The sequence below is a fragment of the Microcaecilia unicolor genome, chromosome 6 (genome assembly GCF_901765095.1).
Source record: "Microcaecilia unicolor chromosome 6, aMicUni1.1, whole genome shotgun sequence".
In the NCBI taxonomy this organism is placed as follows: Eukaryota; Metazoa; Chordata; class Amphibia; order Gymnophiona; family Siphonopidae; genus Microcaecilia; species Microcaecilia unicolor.
Window position 1 is genome coordinate 24,060,352 of NC_044036.1, and position 18,229 is coordinate 24,078,580.

General features: G+C 41.0%; 1 protein-coding gene across 3 annotated transcripts in view; it reads right to left on the reverse strand.

The window, feature by feature from the left end:
* Positions 1 to 18,229, reverse strand: part of FAF1 (Fas associated factor 1) — a 716,909-nt gene that overhangs the window by 218,256 nt on the left and 480,424 nt on the right. For all 3 annotated transcript variants that reach the window (XM_030208188.1, XM_030208187.1, XM_030208189.1), the window contains 2 exons: positions 15,577 to 15,706; positions 4,078 to 4,141 (listed from right to left, as the gene is read on the reverse strand). In XM_030208188.1, coding sequence (XP_030064048.1) covers positions 4,078 to 4,141; positions 15,577 to 15,706 — 194 coding nt within the window. The remainder of the gene's footprint in view (positions 1 to 4,077; positions 4,142 to 15,576; positions 15,707 to 18,229) is intronic.

Sequence of the window (18,229 nt, forward strand, 5' to 3'; positions counted from 1 at the left end):
ATAATTAAATAAATATGTACAGACATTGGACACACCAGGGGGAAAAAAAATCAAAATTAAAAAATGTATAATCATCTTTATTCTTGAATGTAATTAACTACAACTCTAATCTATTAAAATAGAAATCTGGAACAGTCTTTTGCTTTTATCAGGAGAGAAAAAGAACATACTGGCTAACTTACTAAGAGGAATTTAAACTAAATTCATTGGGGAAGGGTAAACAAAACCCTCAGGTAACTGAGATATTGTTAAACCAAGTTATACTCTTTGCAGAAAAGACAGGGTAGGGAAAAAGTGCGAGGAGTGGCATTATATATCAGAGATAACAATAAAGTGACAGAATAGCTGGACTTAAAGGGTAAGGAAAAGGCACTATCGGTTAATCTGGAAAGAGCGAATGGACAATGTATTCACATTGGTATGTTATACAGGCCTCCTTCATAAACAGAAGTGGACCAAGATTTAACTGAAGATATTCACAAGACTGCAATGAAAGTCTGGAAGGAACACAGGACGAATGTAGATGAGTTGGAGATAATTACGCTGGACAGCTTGAAGACGAGGAGAGAGATGGCTCATAGGAGTTGTGCTACTGTGGAGCTGGCAGTGTTGGATGGTGTACTGGTGGGCTGAGTGATATGCCTGGGGTGCCTGTACAAAAGCAAAGAGACCCCGGTGAAACTGTGCTGTCCTACTTGTGGCACTTGCTTCTATGAGGAGGACTGGAGTGAGGCATCCTCGGGCAGTGCAAGCCTAATTTCCAGTGATGGAGAAGGAGCCCCCTCGGGAGGGGGGGAGACGGGGGACAAGAGTACTATGTGGGCCAAGATCCGAGAGCAGTTGGCTGCCGAATACGTAGTGAAGAGCGCCTCGGTGGATGACACTGAGGAGAAGCTGGAGATGGTAACTGATCCAGTTTATCGTGGGCCTGGAAAGGAAAGCTGTTGGGGAATCCCCACTGGACCAATGGATAAGGACAGGGAGAGCATTGGAAACGAGGAGACAAGAGACAGGCCTGGATATGGGGCTGTGGCTGCAGACGCCGGACAGAGAAGATGGAGGTGGTGCTCCCACAGGAGGAAGTCATATTAACACCAGTGGGGGCCGCACCAGAGCCGGGGGTACTGCGGGGCAAAGTAGAAGCCTCGACCAAGCCTCAGGAATTCCTACAGCCCAGGAAAAACAGCATAATGTGAAAAACCCTAAGGATCGAGAGATGGGCTTGCCAACACCTGTCACCATGCTTGACTCTGTGTGTTTAGCCACTGGAGAACTGACCTTAACCATCCTAGTTAATTTGGCTTTGGAGTGGGTGGTGAATAGTCTGGAGGTGGACGGCTTCTGTGGACTCTATGGATCCCAGCTAATGTAGTGGACAAAGATGGGCGGCCAGGCCTACAACCAGAAGCTTTGGAGAGGTGCTGCCTGGGAGAGTCAGTGCCAGAGGACCTGCTTAACAGCATCCGGACTGAGGGTGCAACAGTAGCTGGGGGGAAGCTGCCCAAGGTCAGCAGAGTTGACAGACATACGCAAAACATTGTTTGGGACTTGTAGGGTTTGGCATACCCCTAAGTGCCACTGCCAGTCATGTGCCTGACTGATGCCCAGAGGGAGGTTTGGGCTAAAGAAGAGATCTTCTGGCAGATTAAGCCAGATCCTACCTATCCGATGGAAACGAAGGACCCTATAATGCATGGTCATATCAAATCCCTTTTGGACCCATTACGTGGAAGTAATGGACTCCTATCACTGCTCAAAATATTATGGGATGACCTGTCCTCTGTGGGATGGGGTCATGGTCCAGAAACTAGACCCGAAGTGGTATGGCTGAAACCAACCAGTGAATGGAACCCCGACCCATGCTAGCTGGAAGAAAAAATATGTTGAACTATATTGAGTATGAAGGTAAAACTGGTTGGACCCAGATCCTGAGGTGAACTGTTGCAAATAATATTTCTGACCCAGCTAATGAAGACAAAAACAAAATAAAGATCATGTTAAATGATACAAAGTATTAGGGTTCATAATATAAGACAGTGGTATCGCACTTGGGTTGCAGAATTATGCAAATACTAGTAAAAAAGGCCCATTTCTGACACAAATGAAACGGGCGCTAGCAAGGTTTTCCTCGGAGTGTGTATGTTTGAGAGTGTATGTGAGAGTGACTCTCTGTGAGAGAGAAAGTGAATGTGCGAGTGTGTGTGTGTGTGTGTGTGAGAGAGAGTGTGATTCTGGGCGCAAGTGTGTCTGTGAGAGAGAGAGTGTGTGTGTGAGAATGAGAGTGTGTGCAAGTGCGTATGTGAGACACAGTGTGAGAGAGAGAGAGAGAGAGAGTGTTTCACAGATACAGTGTGTGCAAGAGATAGAGAGTGTGTGTGAGACACAGACTCTCTGTGAGACTGAGTGTATTAGACCAAGAGAGTGTGTGAGTGACTGTGTGACACATAGAGAGTGAATGTGATATAGTGTGAGACACAGAGTGTGTGAGAGACAGTGTGTGAGAGTGAGAGAAAGACATTGACTGTGAGAGAGAGTGTGTGTGTGACAGAGATACCTCCCTCTCTCTCTCTGGTGTCTGAGCGTTACTGTGAAGGACGCTGAGCTCTGGCTGTGCTTCAAGGAACTGACCAATCCTATTTAATAGAATGCACCTCCAACATTCTGAAGCTGAGAAACCTCGTGTGGTTGGTCCCTTCTGCTTGTGATGAACACGGAAATGCGTGATGTCAATTCAGGAGATGGATCCAGAGAGCAGGAATGTCTCAGCCATGCAGTCAGCTTCAGAATGTTGGAGGTGCGTTTTATTATATAGGATGTGTGTCGAATACAGCTTGTCTGGTATTATTGATTAAAGTGTTCTCATTTGTATGGTGAATTGATGGGGAATGTGGGAACAATGGGAAAATGTTGTAGAGTGTGATATGGCCAAAAGTATGGCTGAGCAGGCTGCCACCTTGGATTCATCTGAGCATCCTGGTTAAACCAGTATGGGTTGGAGGTAAAGAAAACCCCTGGACATACAGAGTAAGGGATTCTCACTGAAGGAAGAGAGGCTGAAGAAAAAATCATTGATAACATTGGGTAAATAATACATTTGTTTGAAGGGAATAATATCAGGAAGAAAGAAGTTAATGGGGAATAAAATGGTTGAATGAAAATGTTTGTGTAAAGTGAAGGTCACTGAAAGAAGTGACCAGTACAAAGATAAAATGGGTTAAGGTGATATTGTACTTTGAATAAAGTTTAAAATGTTGAGTGGGGTTGTTGTTGCTCCAAAAAGGGAAAGGAGAACAAAACCTAAGCAGTTTAGCCCTTGAGGACAAGGGAAGATGATTTCCTGTAATGGAGACAAGAAAACAATTTTTTCATTGCTGGGGGAAGAGTATAATATCCCATGATATGGGTATTATTAAAAGTTGTGATAGAATTTTCCAGAGGCCCTGCCCGTGGGCTGGAGTGTGAAGTTGGAGACCTGCCCAGAGGAGGGGTTGGCACAGAAGTTGCAGGAATAAAGTGGTTTGGGGGGGGGGGGGGTTGGAAAATAATAAAAGGGATTGCAAAGAGGTACATGAGGTCTTTGGTTGCCTGTACTCCCCACCAGGACCCGGGAGTACTAAAGGATCCTGGAGTGATAGAAATAAATGCAGGCTGGGTAAAGGTGTTGTTGCTGCCCCTTTAAATGCCAACTGAGGTTCAGGTGGGTAAGGGGAATTCAGTCTGGAAGCGGAAACCAGAGCAGGGGAAGCCTCCAGAAACCAAAACCTCTACAATATTAATTAACCTTTATTTTAAACTTTTATTTTAAATGCATTGGAAATTTAAATGTGTTAAAAATTCTTCAAAACAAAAAATGTATATATATGAATTACTTTTAAGATTGCTTTATATGAGGCAACATTAAACCTCATAATATCTCCTGACACTGGCAAAGAGCAGGCAACATGACTGAAAACATGCAACAATAACGCAACCCTGTTATCTTCAGCTTCTACTAGGGTATGAAACACAATATCTAAAACCTGTGCAGGTGCAAAGTCCCTTTTAATCTAAAAGGTGATGGAAGTATCCCAAATATACCTTGAGGAAAATTCTGCTGTAAACTGTAATAAAGCATCGCCTTCATTTTCAGCATTTTCTGGCACTAGAAAAAGAATTAGATTAAAACATAAAATGAATAAAACTTAACTTTCAACAGAAACTTGTGGCCATGAACAGAATGCAGAATATCCTTGCCTTTAATTAGACCCAACACATCAGTTTTAAACAGTGAATTTCCAGTATAAACTGCATACGTCCACCCTGATCCAGAAAGCTTTTACTGAAGGCTGTCGTGCTCCTTCAAAAGTGGGCCTCGGATAAGAAAATGCATAAAAATATAACTTTCAAACACTATTTCATAAAATTATATAGAAATAAAAATCTAATAAATTAAAAAGACACATACAAAAAATATGGTGATACTTTCTTCTTGAACTAAATACATTTCTTGACTAGAGTTTGGAAGCTGTCTTTGGGCCCTTTTACTAAAGCTTAGCATGCGCTAAATGCTGTGTGTTCTATTTTATACCTATGAGCCATGTGGCACTTAGCTCATGCTAATGTCTGTTAGTGCGTACTGAGCTTTAGAAAAAGGGCCCCTTAGGTAAGAAGAGAATGAACAAAAAATGGTATTTCCACAAATATGTCAAGTTGTACCTGCTGTGCACCACCTTGGGTGAATGTCTTCATAAAGGCAGTTAATTAATCACAAACAACTAATAAAAAGCATCCCATTGATAATCTGACAGGGAGAGTTGGGGGTAGGTAGGGATTGATGGGTGATCTGAACTTTGACGGGCAGTACACCATAAATTCCTGTCTTGCTCACCAACCTCATGTGAAGGGCTGAGCAGCATAACGTCAGCAATCCCGAGTAAAAACACAAGTTATTCTTGATTAAAATGACTGCATATAAAACTGTGCCAGATTTGTGTATATCATCTCCCCTTTGGTTTACGTTGGGATTTATATGTTCAAATTTCATGTTTCGACCCAATTCAGCTCCACCTGTCTGAGTCTCTGTTATTCACAAATCATCCCTATATCCAATTCAGGAAGGAAAAAGACTCAGCGTCCTCATCTCGGCCACAATGCTCTCAACTTACAGTAACAATCACATCGTGGGACTAAAAACTTCCATTTTTTGTGTGGAAAATTAGTCCAAAAGACCCTGTGCGATTTTATAAATTATATTGATGTTGCTATGAAAACTTTGGGGTAGACAGTGAGCCAGCAACATTCAGCATTTTTCTTTTAAACAATGACCGCTGCGGGCTGAATTGGCCCCAGATATTCAATACCAGGCCACATCCAGGCACCAGCAATTGAATATCTGGGACCAATTCATTATGTACTAGTCACTGGGTCTTATGCGGGTCCCGGCTAAGTTTCGGCTGGAACCTGTATTAAACACTGTGGATGCTTCCAACACCCCCCTTCCAATCCTCCCTCCAATTCCCTCCTCCCCCGAAGAAAATGTAAGGGGGCCCCAGGCCCTAACCCCATATCTATGCTTCCCCCCCACCTCTCTTTATGAGTTCCTAGTGGTCTGGGGGAGAAGGACAGGAGGGATGCCCACTCACTTCTGCTTAGTACAGCCTACTTGAAGTATAATGAGGCTGCTGCTAGAAGTCGCGGAGAAAATTTTTCTTCACCCAACGTGTAATTAGACTCTGGAATTCGTTGCCGGAGAACGTGGTACGGGCGGTTAGCTTGACGGAGTTTAAAAAGGGGTTAGATAGATTCCTAAAGAACAAGTCCATAGACCGCTATTAAATGGACTTGGAAAAATTCCGCATTTTTAGGTATAACTTGTCTGGAATGTTTTTACGTTTGGGGAGCGTGCCAGGTGCCCTTGACCTGGATTGGCCACTGTCGGTGACAGGATGCTGGGCTAGATGGACCTTTGGTCTTTCCCAGTATGGCACTACTTATGTACTTATGTAACCATTGATGAGCAGGGAGCGAGTGGCCACTGCACCGTGGTGTCACTGAGTCATCTGTTGCCATCATAAGCCACCGGTTCATGCTCACAATTCAGTTAAGAGCGGCATTAAAGAAGATAGGCCCCATAGATTCTAACCTACACAAACCAAACTTGAGCATCACCCTGTAGAATACTCTTCCATAACCGAGGTCAGGTTTCTAGTTAGCTCCTGAATTGATGCTTCATGCAGGGTAAAAACAAGCTTTTTCTGGGAGTTTTGTGCCATTTAGAGGAGGCTATAAGACAATTTCAATGTGTTTGACCATCCCTTGAGGCAATGTCAGGTCCATCATTGTAAAATGGAATCACTTCAGCACCATTAAGATACTGCCTCAATTAGATGTCACTCCAAAGTCAGTAGTTGTGTGTTACAGAAACTGTTGTGAAAGGTCATTGTAAGGCCTAAGATTACTTTAGAACAATTAGAATCTCTGATTAAAATTGGGGAAAATATTGACTGTTCACAAATTCCAAGATTATGTCACAAATATGGCCTATATAGGACAGTGGCAAGAAGGAAGCCACTAGTAATTAAAGGCCATCTGATAAACTACACAACATTGCAAAGAACACTTGGTAGATATGTGATTTTATGAGATCAAAGTAGAATTTTTGGTTTCAATTCCAAGAGATATGTGTAGCTTGAAAGAATAGCACACTTCCCTGCTAACACTATTCCTACAGTAAGGCCTGGAGGTGACAGCATTATGTTGTAGGGATGCTTTTTGCAAAAGAAGAGACAGAGAAGTTTCTGAAGACAGAAGGTGCAAAGTACAGGCAGATCCTGGAGGAAATCATGTTCCAGTCTACCACAGACCTAGGCCTGGTGAGAATGTTGGCATATAAGCAGGACAGTGATCCTAAGCTCCAAGCATAAGCAACAATGGAATGGCTCAGCAAGAAGAAAGTGAATGGCCTTGAGTGGTCCTAAGCCCAGAACTGAATCCAATAGAAAATCTGTGGCAAAACTTTAGTACTGCACCTATAGACAATCTACAGTCAATCTGAAAGAGCTTGAGCTATTCTCCTATGAAGAATGGCCAAAAACTGAAACATCCATCTGTACAGTTGATAGACACCTTAAATGACTCATAACAGCTATTCCTGTAAAAGGCTTCCATAACTGTTCAGTCAAGGGGTGTAAACACTTATACAATCAAGACTTTTTGGTTTCTTATTTTATGTACTTTTTGAATATTTCTATAATTATTCCTTCATGTTCAAAGTGTACAATGTGTTGAGTATATCATGAAACAAGCTCTTACTAATGCATTTGGAACTGCAGTTTTTTAAGACAACAGAATGTGGAAAATGTAGAAGGGTGTGAAGACATTTACAAGGCATAATTACCTGCATCTACAGATTCTGGGCACTGTCATGAGCACCAGATGGCACCCACAGTATGCCAACAATTTCACGCAGAACTGAACAAATATTTTAAATAAATATCAAAATAAACCTCTTGAATATTACCAGTATACTGATACGTTTCTGATTTGGACTGACGGAGAAGCTGCTCTGCAGCTGGAATCATGCAGTATGTGTGCTTGTAAAGTTTTCTAGAGCCTCTACTATAAGCAAAGTGATTTTACCATCAGGCTTATTTTCGAAAGAGAAGGACGCCCATCTTTCGACACAAATCGGGAGATGGACGTCCTTCTCCCAGAGTCGCCCAAATCGGCATAATCGAAAGCTGATTTTGGGCATCCCCAACTGCTTTCTGTCGCGGGGACGACCAAAGTTCACGGGGGGCGTGTCGGAAGCATAGCAAAGGTGGGACTGGGGCGTGCTTAACACATGGGCGACCTCGGCCGATAATGGAAAAAAGAAGGGCGTCCTTGACGGACACTTGGCCGACTTTACTTGGTCCTTTTTTTTTTTAACGGCCAAGCCACAAAAATGTGCCCTAAATGACCAGATGACCATCGAAGGGAATCGGGGATGACCTCCCCCTACTCCCCCAGTGGTCACTAACCCCCTCCCAATCTAAAAAAAAAAATTTTTTAATGTTTTTTCCAGCCTCTATGCCAGCCTGAAATATCATATCCAGCTCCATGACAGCAGTATGCAGGTCCCTGGAGCAGTTTCAGTGGGTACTGAAGTGCACTTCAGGCAGGCGGACCCAGGCCCATCCCCCCTACCTGTTAAACTTGTGGAGGAAACAGCGAGCTCTCCAAAACCCACCGCAAAACCACTGTACCCACATCTAGGTGCCCCCCTTCATCCCTAAGGGCTATGGTAGTGGTGTACAGTTGTAGGGAGTGGGTTTGGGGGGGGGGGTTGGGGGCTCAGCACACAAGGTAAGGGGAGCTATGCACCTGGGAGTTTTTTCTGAAGTCCACTGCAGTGCCCCCTAGGGTGCCCGGTTGGTGTCCTGGCATGTCAAGGGGACCAGTGAACTACGAATGCTGGCTCCTCCCACAACCAAATGGCTTGCATTTGGTTGTTTCTGAGATGGGTGTCCTCGGTTTCCATTATCGCCGAAAATCGGGGACGACCATCTCTAATGTTGAACTAAATGTTGAGATTTGGACATCCCTGACCATATTATCGAAACAAATGATGGCCGCCCATCTTGTTTCGATAATACAGGTTTCCCCGCCCCTTTGTGGGACGTCCTGCGAGGACGCACTCAGGAAAACTTGGGCGCCCCGTTCGATTATGCCCCTCCACATGTCTGACATCAGTAGTTGCTAGGTATAGCACTACACAACACTCACACTTTCTAGCTTCTTCCTGAAGGAAGAAGGATCTAGAGTAGTGACGTGAAAAGTAGAGGGAGGGAGCTGTGAAGAATTCTCTGGCTGAGTATAAAACCCTGTGCTACATTTGTATAACTGCCTTTCTTTCTTTGTCTCCTCGTTCTCTTACTGTACCCATGAGGGGTGCGCCCTTCTAGCCTAAAGCCTTAGCCATATAGACCAAGAAGTTCTACAAACTTTATTATGTGTTATCTTAGCTGGTATAATAAGAGTAATCCAGGATCATACAGGAGACAGAAGTTGCTTAAGCATCTGCCCTGTTGAATGCCTGAGAGAATGGTGAACCCTCTACATCCCATCTATTGGACTGAAATAAGTTTTACCTTCGAAATCTACAGACTTACTGAGGATTCAATACAGATTGAAAGGATCTGCGTCTGAGTTTCAGAGCCTCTGAGCCTTATTGCAGCCAACAAAAGAACTGTAAGTGAATACTGATATACCCCTCCTACCCACAGAAGGAGGATCTAGGAGATAGGGGAGTTTGGACCTTCTCCTAACTCAGAGTATAAAGCACCAGGCACTGCAAATTGGTTGCTACCTGTTGTCCATGTATGGTTCTGTCTCTCGACAATTTCTGGACATATTATCGCAAATGAGTTTTGAAAGTGATGACCCTTTATTGTTGGCAACTTTGGATTTTAAAGCTCTATACACACTTATGCCACAAGATCAAGCCATTCAGGTGTCACATTCATTTCTATCTCAAGCATCTATTTCTGGGGACAAATTAAATTTGTTAATATGGATGATAGAAATGGTAGTCACTCAAAATTATTTTTTGTTTGAAGATAAAGTTTATCTACAGGTCAAAGGAGTAGCCAAGGGGTTACTATAGCCCCATCCATAGCCTGTTTATATATGTCTCAGTTTGAACATAAATATGTCTATAGCCATCATGATTTTTCATTGGTATTATTGTGGAAACACTATATTGATGATGTAGTACTGATTTGGAGAGAAACACATTAACGATTTGTGTCGTTTATTACTTATTTGGATGGAGTGGATGCCAATATCTTTTTTGATTTTTGTATATCCCAGAATCAAATAATATTTTTGGACATTAAAGTGTCTGCATCTGATTTAAATTTATGTTCTACCACAGTGTTATCGTAAAGAATCAGACTGCAACACATTGTTACATTATACTAGCCATCACCCCAAACATCTTTAAAATAATATTCTGTTGGGCCAATTTTTACGTATTCGGCAACTGTGTTTGAGTGAAAAGGAATTTCAGCATTAAGCCGAACTATTGGTACCTAGATTTGTAGAACGTGATTATCCATCAAACACTATGCAATGAGCATATAAATGACACAAATATACACATAAGGAATGGGGACCTGTTCATCATCAGTCTGAAAAATGCAATGCAGTAGTCTGTGTACTTCCATATTCACTATATACTGTAGCTATTGCTAAGTCTATTCATATGAATTGGTCGGTTCTGGGTATTCATTCTTCCTTACAGGAGCACCCCAAGTTTGCTTAGCTACGTCAACGCAATCTGGGAGAGATGTTAGCAAGTACTCCCACCCTATTTGATTTGAATCCGAGCCACTTTAAATGTGGCAAAGGTGTACATTATGAGTATGTACTGGGAAATGAATGTTATTCCCATACCACATAGTTTGAAAACATTTCACTGTAGACAACATACCGATTGCAACAGTACTCAAGTGGTTTATGTGATAAAATGTCCATGTGGACTATACTACATTGGTCAAACTCACAGAAGTATAAAACTCCAAATGGCAGGACATTTAAGCAGGTTGTGCACGCACAGAACGGAAGCTCCACTGACTATGCATTGGGAATGCTTTGGCCATCACCTTAGTGATTTATGATTTGCTGTTTTATTTCGTATTCATAAGCCATGAGGGGGAGATATCTATCTTTTACATTTTACATATAAAGTATCACTCATTTTACATATAAGTATCACATACCATGTAAAATGAGTTTATCTTGTTGGGCAGACTGGATGGAATGTACAGGTCTTTATCTGTCATCATTTACTATGTTACTATGTATGTTAGATGTTTATTGCTTAAGGAACAATGGTTCATATTTATGTGGAATACTACAACCCCTGCGGGCTTAACTGAGGAAATAGAATTGAACATATGATGACTTCCAGCATCAAATTTACGCATGCGCGCAAGAATTTCTCTTTAAAAACTGACGGTAATGTCAAAAGTCTTGTAAGCTATTGCGTGAACTACCGAGTGATGATGCATGAATCTAATTTCAAGTAAGTGACCTGGAAAAATGAATCTTAAAGATAATTTTTTGTTCAAACATTAGTTTCACTTTTCATTTTTGATTTAATGTTTTTGATCTTGATTTAATTAAGTGCACATATCCAGTTGAATTTTATCCATTTGACATATTATAGAACCCTTTCTTCCTGAAGAAGCATTCTAGCAAAACCGGATCTGCGTTGAAGCAAGGACACAGTTTTTTCGTCTTTTCTTTTTTTCCTTTGATTGATATTTTTTGGCGTTTTTGGTTGGATTTTAAACTACTGCACTGATTGAATGTGGATCCCTACACAGTCAACAACGCCATCAGTGTTTCATTGGAAAGAACAATCAAATGCCAGATAAGTCAACAAGATTTTGTGATTCTTTATCCATATATACACTTAAGAACTACTATGTAAGTAAAGCTCATTTGCATCTTGAATGTATTATTGCGTAGACTGGAAATGTCACTTGCATGACCTTTATTGTAAAAGACCATTAGTAGCTTCTGTTATGGTGTAAGCTCTCTGGCAACTTGAATGTTAGCATTCCCGCCCTTAATTGGGTGGGCAGTTTGGAACACTGAAGTGCAATGATGGTTCCATATCCAGTAGTAACTTGTTTGTCCTGTTTGTCTGTCCTAATTAGATTGTAAGCACTGTCGAGCAGGGACTGTCTTTTCATGTTCAAGTGTACAGCGCTGCATACGTCCAGTAGCGCTTTAGAAATGATAAGTAGTAGTAACAGTATACATTTTGGGTGAATATACGGGGTGAACTGAGCACATTATACTTAAAAAATTTAAATATTAAAAATTAATCTTTATTTCCACTTTCAATCATTAATTTTAATGTTAGGATTATGTATTTAGGTATATGAGTGCGGTACTTTTTAGTATTTTACATAATGGTTCTGTCTCTGCCATAAGGAACTTATTTCAGTATTTCAGTAAATAGTTGGCTGATAACACATTATTGGAATGGCCTGAATTATTGTGGGAGTGAAAAGAAAGAAGTCTAATGAGCTACTTATGGCCCCGGCACTGGCCCCAACCAAATAAATATTGTTTATCTAAGGGGGCTGTACTGACTCCGGGTACAATATGCCTATAAACACTAACTGAGGCCCCACTACATATACAAGAAACCAACTGATAAATGTTGCAATCTTCACAGGTTTAGCTTTTATCCTTTACATACAGCCTAGCTATACAGTACCACCATATATGTTCTGATCCAAGAGGCAGATGTCTTGACTAAATCATTAAATCCACCAAATCATCACCAGAAAGATTGCTTTTCCACCTCAAACACACAGGACGAACATATTGTAGTACAAAGAAAAGAAGGTCAAAGAATAATTACTCTTTGTGGTAAAATAAAGTCCAGAGGTGGGGAAAAAAAACCTCAGAGAAAAACCACAGAATAGCTACAGCCACAACATCCGAAGGATGAGTTACTAAAAGAAAGACTCCCCATTCTCTTGGTACTGATTTTTCACCAAACACCTAATCTGAAGATAAATATGGCCTAATGCTATCCAACCTGGAGCGGTCAGAGCTCTCCCGATCAGTTTGCCTCTTCTGCTTCATCTCTGGCAACCTTTCCTATTCTATCAGGAACATGTGACAGTTTTTCCACCTACTACCTAGCCCTGATATATTTCCAAGGTTAAAAAGTACTACCCCCAACCCTCCTCTTCCCTATCCCCTCCTCCCCCCCTCTCTCAATCCTGATGATTGTTATACTTATGGCAGTTGTGAAATGATGGATACCTGTTGTATAACGCCTTTCTTTGTACAGTAGATGCATATTCTGTATTGACGTTGATAAATACAAATTAAAAAAAAAGTATTAGCTGTACTGGAAAGGTGATAGATAGGTACACAGAGATCTCCACTGTCAGTAAGAGGCAGATAAGCAAGGATTCAGCACCGGTGCTGGCTTACAAGTGAAGTGTACTGGCCACAGCTCCATGACTGAGAGAGAATAAGCATGTGTCTCTTACTCCACCCCCCTCCAAATAGCCCAAGCCACATGACAACACAGAGCCCTATATGTGCAACCTACAGCAAATGTGTGTGCTCCTAAGAGCGACTGTAAGTCTCATTTACACAGGGACTGTATGTGGGAAACGGGTTGTTCAGGTTGGGATGTTCACATTTCTTCAGTATTTTACAAAACACTCTGCCAAATGGGACAACAGTGTTAACTGACACTAGTGTAGGGGATCCCTACTGAGTTTCTGAACCTTCCCATGATGTTATGCAGTACTTTGAGGGCTTCAACAGCAGTAATATGGCCCTCCACCCAAAAAGGTTCACCATCCTTGACACAAAGGGATCCTACTCATGCTTGTCCTTTAACGTGTTATGCATTCTTCTGGGATGGCTAGTAGGGCTGTGGAGTCGAAGTTGGAAGCACTTTTGGAAGAATGTACCAACTCTGACTCTAGCTTCAAAACAAAAATTTACAACATCATAATATATGGTAAATTTATAATTTTAAACTTTTGTAATTGTTTTTGTCCTGGATCTAAATTACTGGCAAATATATCCTTAGGGGGGCTTTTACTAAAGCTTAGCTCAAGTTATCTGAAGCAAGGCCCATAGACCTGCTACAGATAACTCGAGCTAAGCTTTAGTAAAAGACCCCCTAAATCTGATAGAGATGTTGCCCTGGTGGTTGCTGCTTTGCCACCGACTCAAGTTAATGTTGAGAGGTTGTTCTCTGCTCTGAGAATAATTGGATCAGATTTGAGGGCATCCATGAAGGAAATCTGACTGAGGCTATTTTCTTTTCTGAGAACAAATTCTTCAGAGATCTATTACAACTATTAACCCCTCTGTTTACTAAGCCACCACGCGGCAATGCTGACACAGCCCATTCAAAGTGAATAGGCTGCGTCGGCATTAGCGCATGGCAGCTGCTAGCATGGCTTAGTAAACAGGGAGGTAAATGCGTAACAGTGTACAGCATATTTTCTTTTGACGTCCAACAACAAAGAAAAACCAAATAATCCCACCAGAAGCATGAGCAGGCAAAAGGGTGGAAATGATCAAAAATAATGAGTCAAGAAAACCACACAGGTCTTTACTATGTAGAATTAACAATGATTGCTTGAAGAAATGCATTTATATTGATTTGCTGCCAAGACTAGTGTTTGCTGTTCATAGTAACAGCACTTTATTCATTTTAGACTCCACACCTGGACTCCTGACGAACGCATAGGCTGAATCACAGACTGTGTCGAGTCCATGCTTCTGTGAAGCCTGTTTTTACCATTATGCTGTCTTGAAGCAAACACTACACAATAAAAACCTGTATGGTTTTCTTGGTTCATCGCTTTTGCTCATTCTCACCTATTTGCATATTTTAATTTGACAGCATTCTTCAAACTTAAAATAAATATATTTTGTGCTCTATTAGTCCTAATTTGCGATAAAGCAATATCCCATGTTTCCATAATGAAGCAAATTTCTCTTAGATTTACTATAAATAGTAGAGTCGGAGATGGACAGCAGGAAAAAAAGAGAAGTCGGAGTCAAAGGTTTGGTGTACTAACTCTACAGCTCTCATGGCTAGTGGTATAATTTTTTTAAAATAAATAAATTAGAATGATGGTAAATTGTCCAGATGTTAACAAGAATCAACGCAAAGCTACAAAGAAGACCATGACAATCACTTCATGGGGGGAGAACCTTTTGGGATCATACTACACCTTAATAACTTTATAATCAAATACTTGAAGGAAAATTTCAAAATTAAGGAATGCAAAAGTGTTCTAGATAAAATGATCATATACTTCGGAACAGAAAAGAAAGCACTCAAAGATCTGAGTTCCTTCAAACCTTTGTAAGCCACAAATGCTATGCCGCTTAATTTAACACTCAATATAAACACCCTGTCTACCCCTCCCCCCAAAATCTCGCCTTCAGACCATCAATGGAATGCATTTTAATTCTCTGGTAAATGCCATCTTTTGCTAATTTTGTTCTGACGTAAAAGAGTGTTAGCTCCTGAAAGCTAATCAAGAAATGTATTAAGTTTATTCAATATATATCACCTTATATTTTTTTGTTTTAAATTGTAACCTTTATTTCTTTTTATTCAAGTAGACTAGCACAGAAACCACACTGGTTTTGAAAAAAATGCACACCGAAACAAAGTTTAAAACTTGTAATAATTATCAAGTAATATTATTGCTTATAGAATCGTACAAACGGACACAATACTAATATCAACAAGGGCATTTTGTATCTTCAAATTAAGAACAGTAATGCAAAGCTCCTTGAAGAGGTGGGATTAATAATATAAATGTCTTATCTCTAGGTTATGTTCTTTAAAAGCGGTGTCAACATTTTTGCAATATGCCAACGACATAATTAACACTTTCAGTCTTCTTTGATTAGAAAAATCAATTATATTTATGAGTAAGTCTTAATGAAGTATTTACCCAGTAAAATTATACTTCGGAAGACATTCTAAATTGGCCAACACCTCACTAAGATGGCAGCACTGTGACTTTTACCACTTACTCATTGGAGATTTTCTTAGTGTAGATGATGATGACATCCCAAATATTTCTCCATCATCCACTCCAAATTCTGTTGCATCTTCAAAGTCATCACCATCACTGTCACTAACCATGTGCACATCTGTAGATGGCTAAAGGGCAAAACAAATAACCAATTATACTGTTGTATTATTCGTAATAAATATCTACAGTAAAATGATCTTATTTGAAACAATGTATGTTTGTTGCGTTAATTTCTGTTTCCTAGATGTTCTTGGATCCTCAGACTTCTACAGGTTCATACTTATTGCTAGACATACTTAAGGAGTGTCCATAGCATACAATCCTCATACAATTGTTCACTTTACAATGAATTAAAAGCAAGGAATTTATTGGTAAGGGTATTAATGTAAGCCCCATCAAGAGACACCACTGCTCTTACTATATTGGATGAGTTGCAGACACAAGGTATGAGCTCTGCTTCTCTGTGCACTTTCTAATTAAATCTGAAAACATGGTCAGTTTTCTAAAAGTCTATGGCCCTTCCCCCTACTGTCATCAGATCTTTAAAGTTGACTCACGTTTGTGCCTTTTAAAATTTTTTTCTATAAAGTTTATTTAGCAGCCACAAAAGACAGCATATAAAATGAGGCATTCAAGAGCTGAACAATACAACCACAAGCTTCGGGAACCAACCTCCCCCATCCACTCCTTCACCCCAAAGCGACACAGAAAAGAACTGCCCAAGGGGTCGCAGTGTTGCTCCTTCACTGTGATCCCCAGGAAATAGAGGATAGGCCCAATTCAACTCCCCATACCCCCCACCTTTTGCTCTGAAATTACAAGTTCAACAAAAGACTGCATGCTCTATGATTAAGTATGTCCCAAATCAGAGACCACACTTGTTGAAATGCCCACCAGGCTCTCGGGGATCCCTGCTTGACATCCAAGCACTCCCAGTGCATCAGCTGAAATAGTTCATTACGCCATTCTACTAAAGATTGTGAGAATAACTGTCTCAAACTGCATAGAATACACTTTCTGGCTAACAAAAAACACTTGTGCAAGAAGACATTAACATGTCTAGTAGTGCTCATTTACGGTACTATGTAAGCCACACTGAGCCTGCAAATAGGTGGGAAAATGTGGTGTATAAATAAATAAATAAAACAAACATTGGAAAACAGTAAGATACCAGCACACAACACAATGTGTTTGCCCAATGAAGCTGTTAAATAGGACTCTATTTTCCTCCAGAACACTTGAATCTGAGCACAGGTCCAAAATATTTGAGTCAAGTGGGCTGGACTAGCCCCACACTTAGGGCATCAAGCAGAGTCTGAGGTCTGTGCATGAAATGCCCTCTGTGGGGAGATGTACACGTTCATCAAAATACGTAACATATTGCCAGAAACATGTTCTACATCCGCCAATTCACTATTCCACTTAGTAGCTAGCAAGTCGTAGTCCCATGGTGGATCCAACGTACGCAAACTTATTTGATAGAAAGACTGGCCCTAGTCTCTCTGGTAAGAGTGAATATCTCTACTATCAGATCCGCTGCATCCTCATTAATCCAGTCCTGGCCTTGTAATAGACCCTCTTCCTGCAAAGTCACAAAAGATTTAAGGTGTAACCTCAGAACTAATCAAGTCTCTTACATGCCGGAATCCAGCATCCCACCACCTCTGCAAGTAAGACTTGGACCTGTCAGGATTCAAATCTTGATTGCCCGCCTGAGGCAATAACACAGTCGATCATGGTGACAGCTGGATGCGTTTGCAGATCCAATTCCAATTCCATGCCTGTCGTATGGATTTTAAAATAGGATGTTGCTGAGATGAAATAATCTGAGACGGTTTCAAAGTACGGAGATAGAACAGCAAATGAACTCGAGCCACAAGCTGAGACTCTAAAGCGTACAGTGTATAAAAATGTATACCTTTAACCTCGTCTACCAAATGGTGCATCAAAACAGGCCACACTGTACTTATGGAGATCAGGATATGCCAGTCCTCCTCAACCCAAAGGCTGCGCCAGTTGTGCTAATGTAGCCCATGGCTTTTTATTATTCCAGAGAAATTTACACAGTCTGAAATCCCGAAAGGTCTCTATCAGTCAAAAACAATGGGAACGTCTGCAGAATGTATAGCTATTTAGGGAACAATACCATCTTATAAAGTATTACATGGCCTAGCAGACTTAAAGGAAGAGCCATCCATAACATCAAAACACCTATAGTTTTCTGTAACAGTGTGGTAACATTTGACGCTTAGGCCACACTCACACAGACAGTAAGGTATACCCCCAGATATTTCAGCTGATGATCCACCTTTATAAGAGGGAAAGTCCCCACTGAGTCAGAATAATTATATCCACCAACAGGCATTGCGTCTAACTGTCCATGAGCTGGAATATTGTGGGATATAAATGTCATAAATAAATAACTTATTGAAATTTAACAGAAAGCCAGAAACAACTCCATGCTACTCGCTCCATCGATCGATATGGTTGAGATAAGACCAAGAGTAGATCATCAGTGAATGCCATACACTTTACCAATTCCCTTCCCATCCGAATACCCTGAACCTCCACATCCTTCCTCAACTTGATCAACAGGGGTTCTGAAGCTAGAACCAACACCGCCAACTCCAGGCTCCACTCATTCTGCCTCG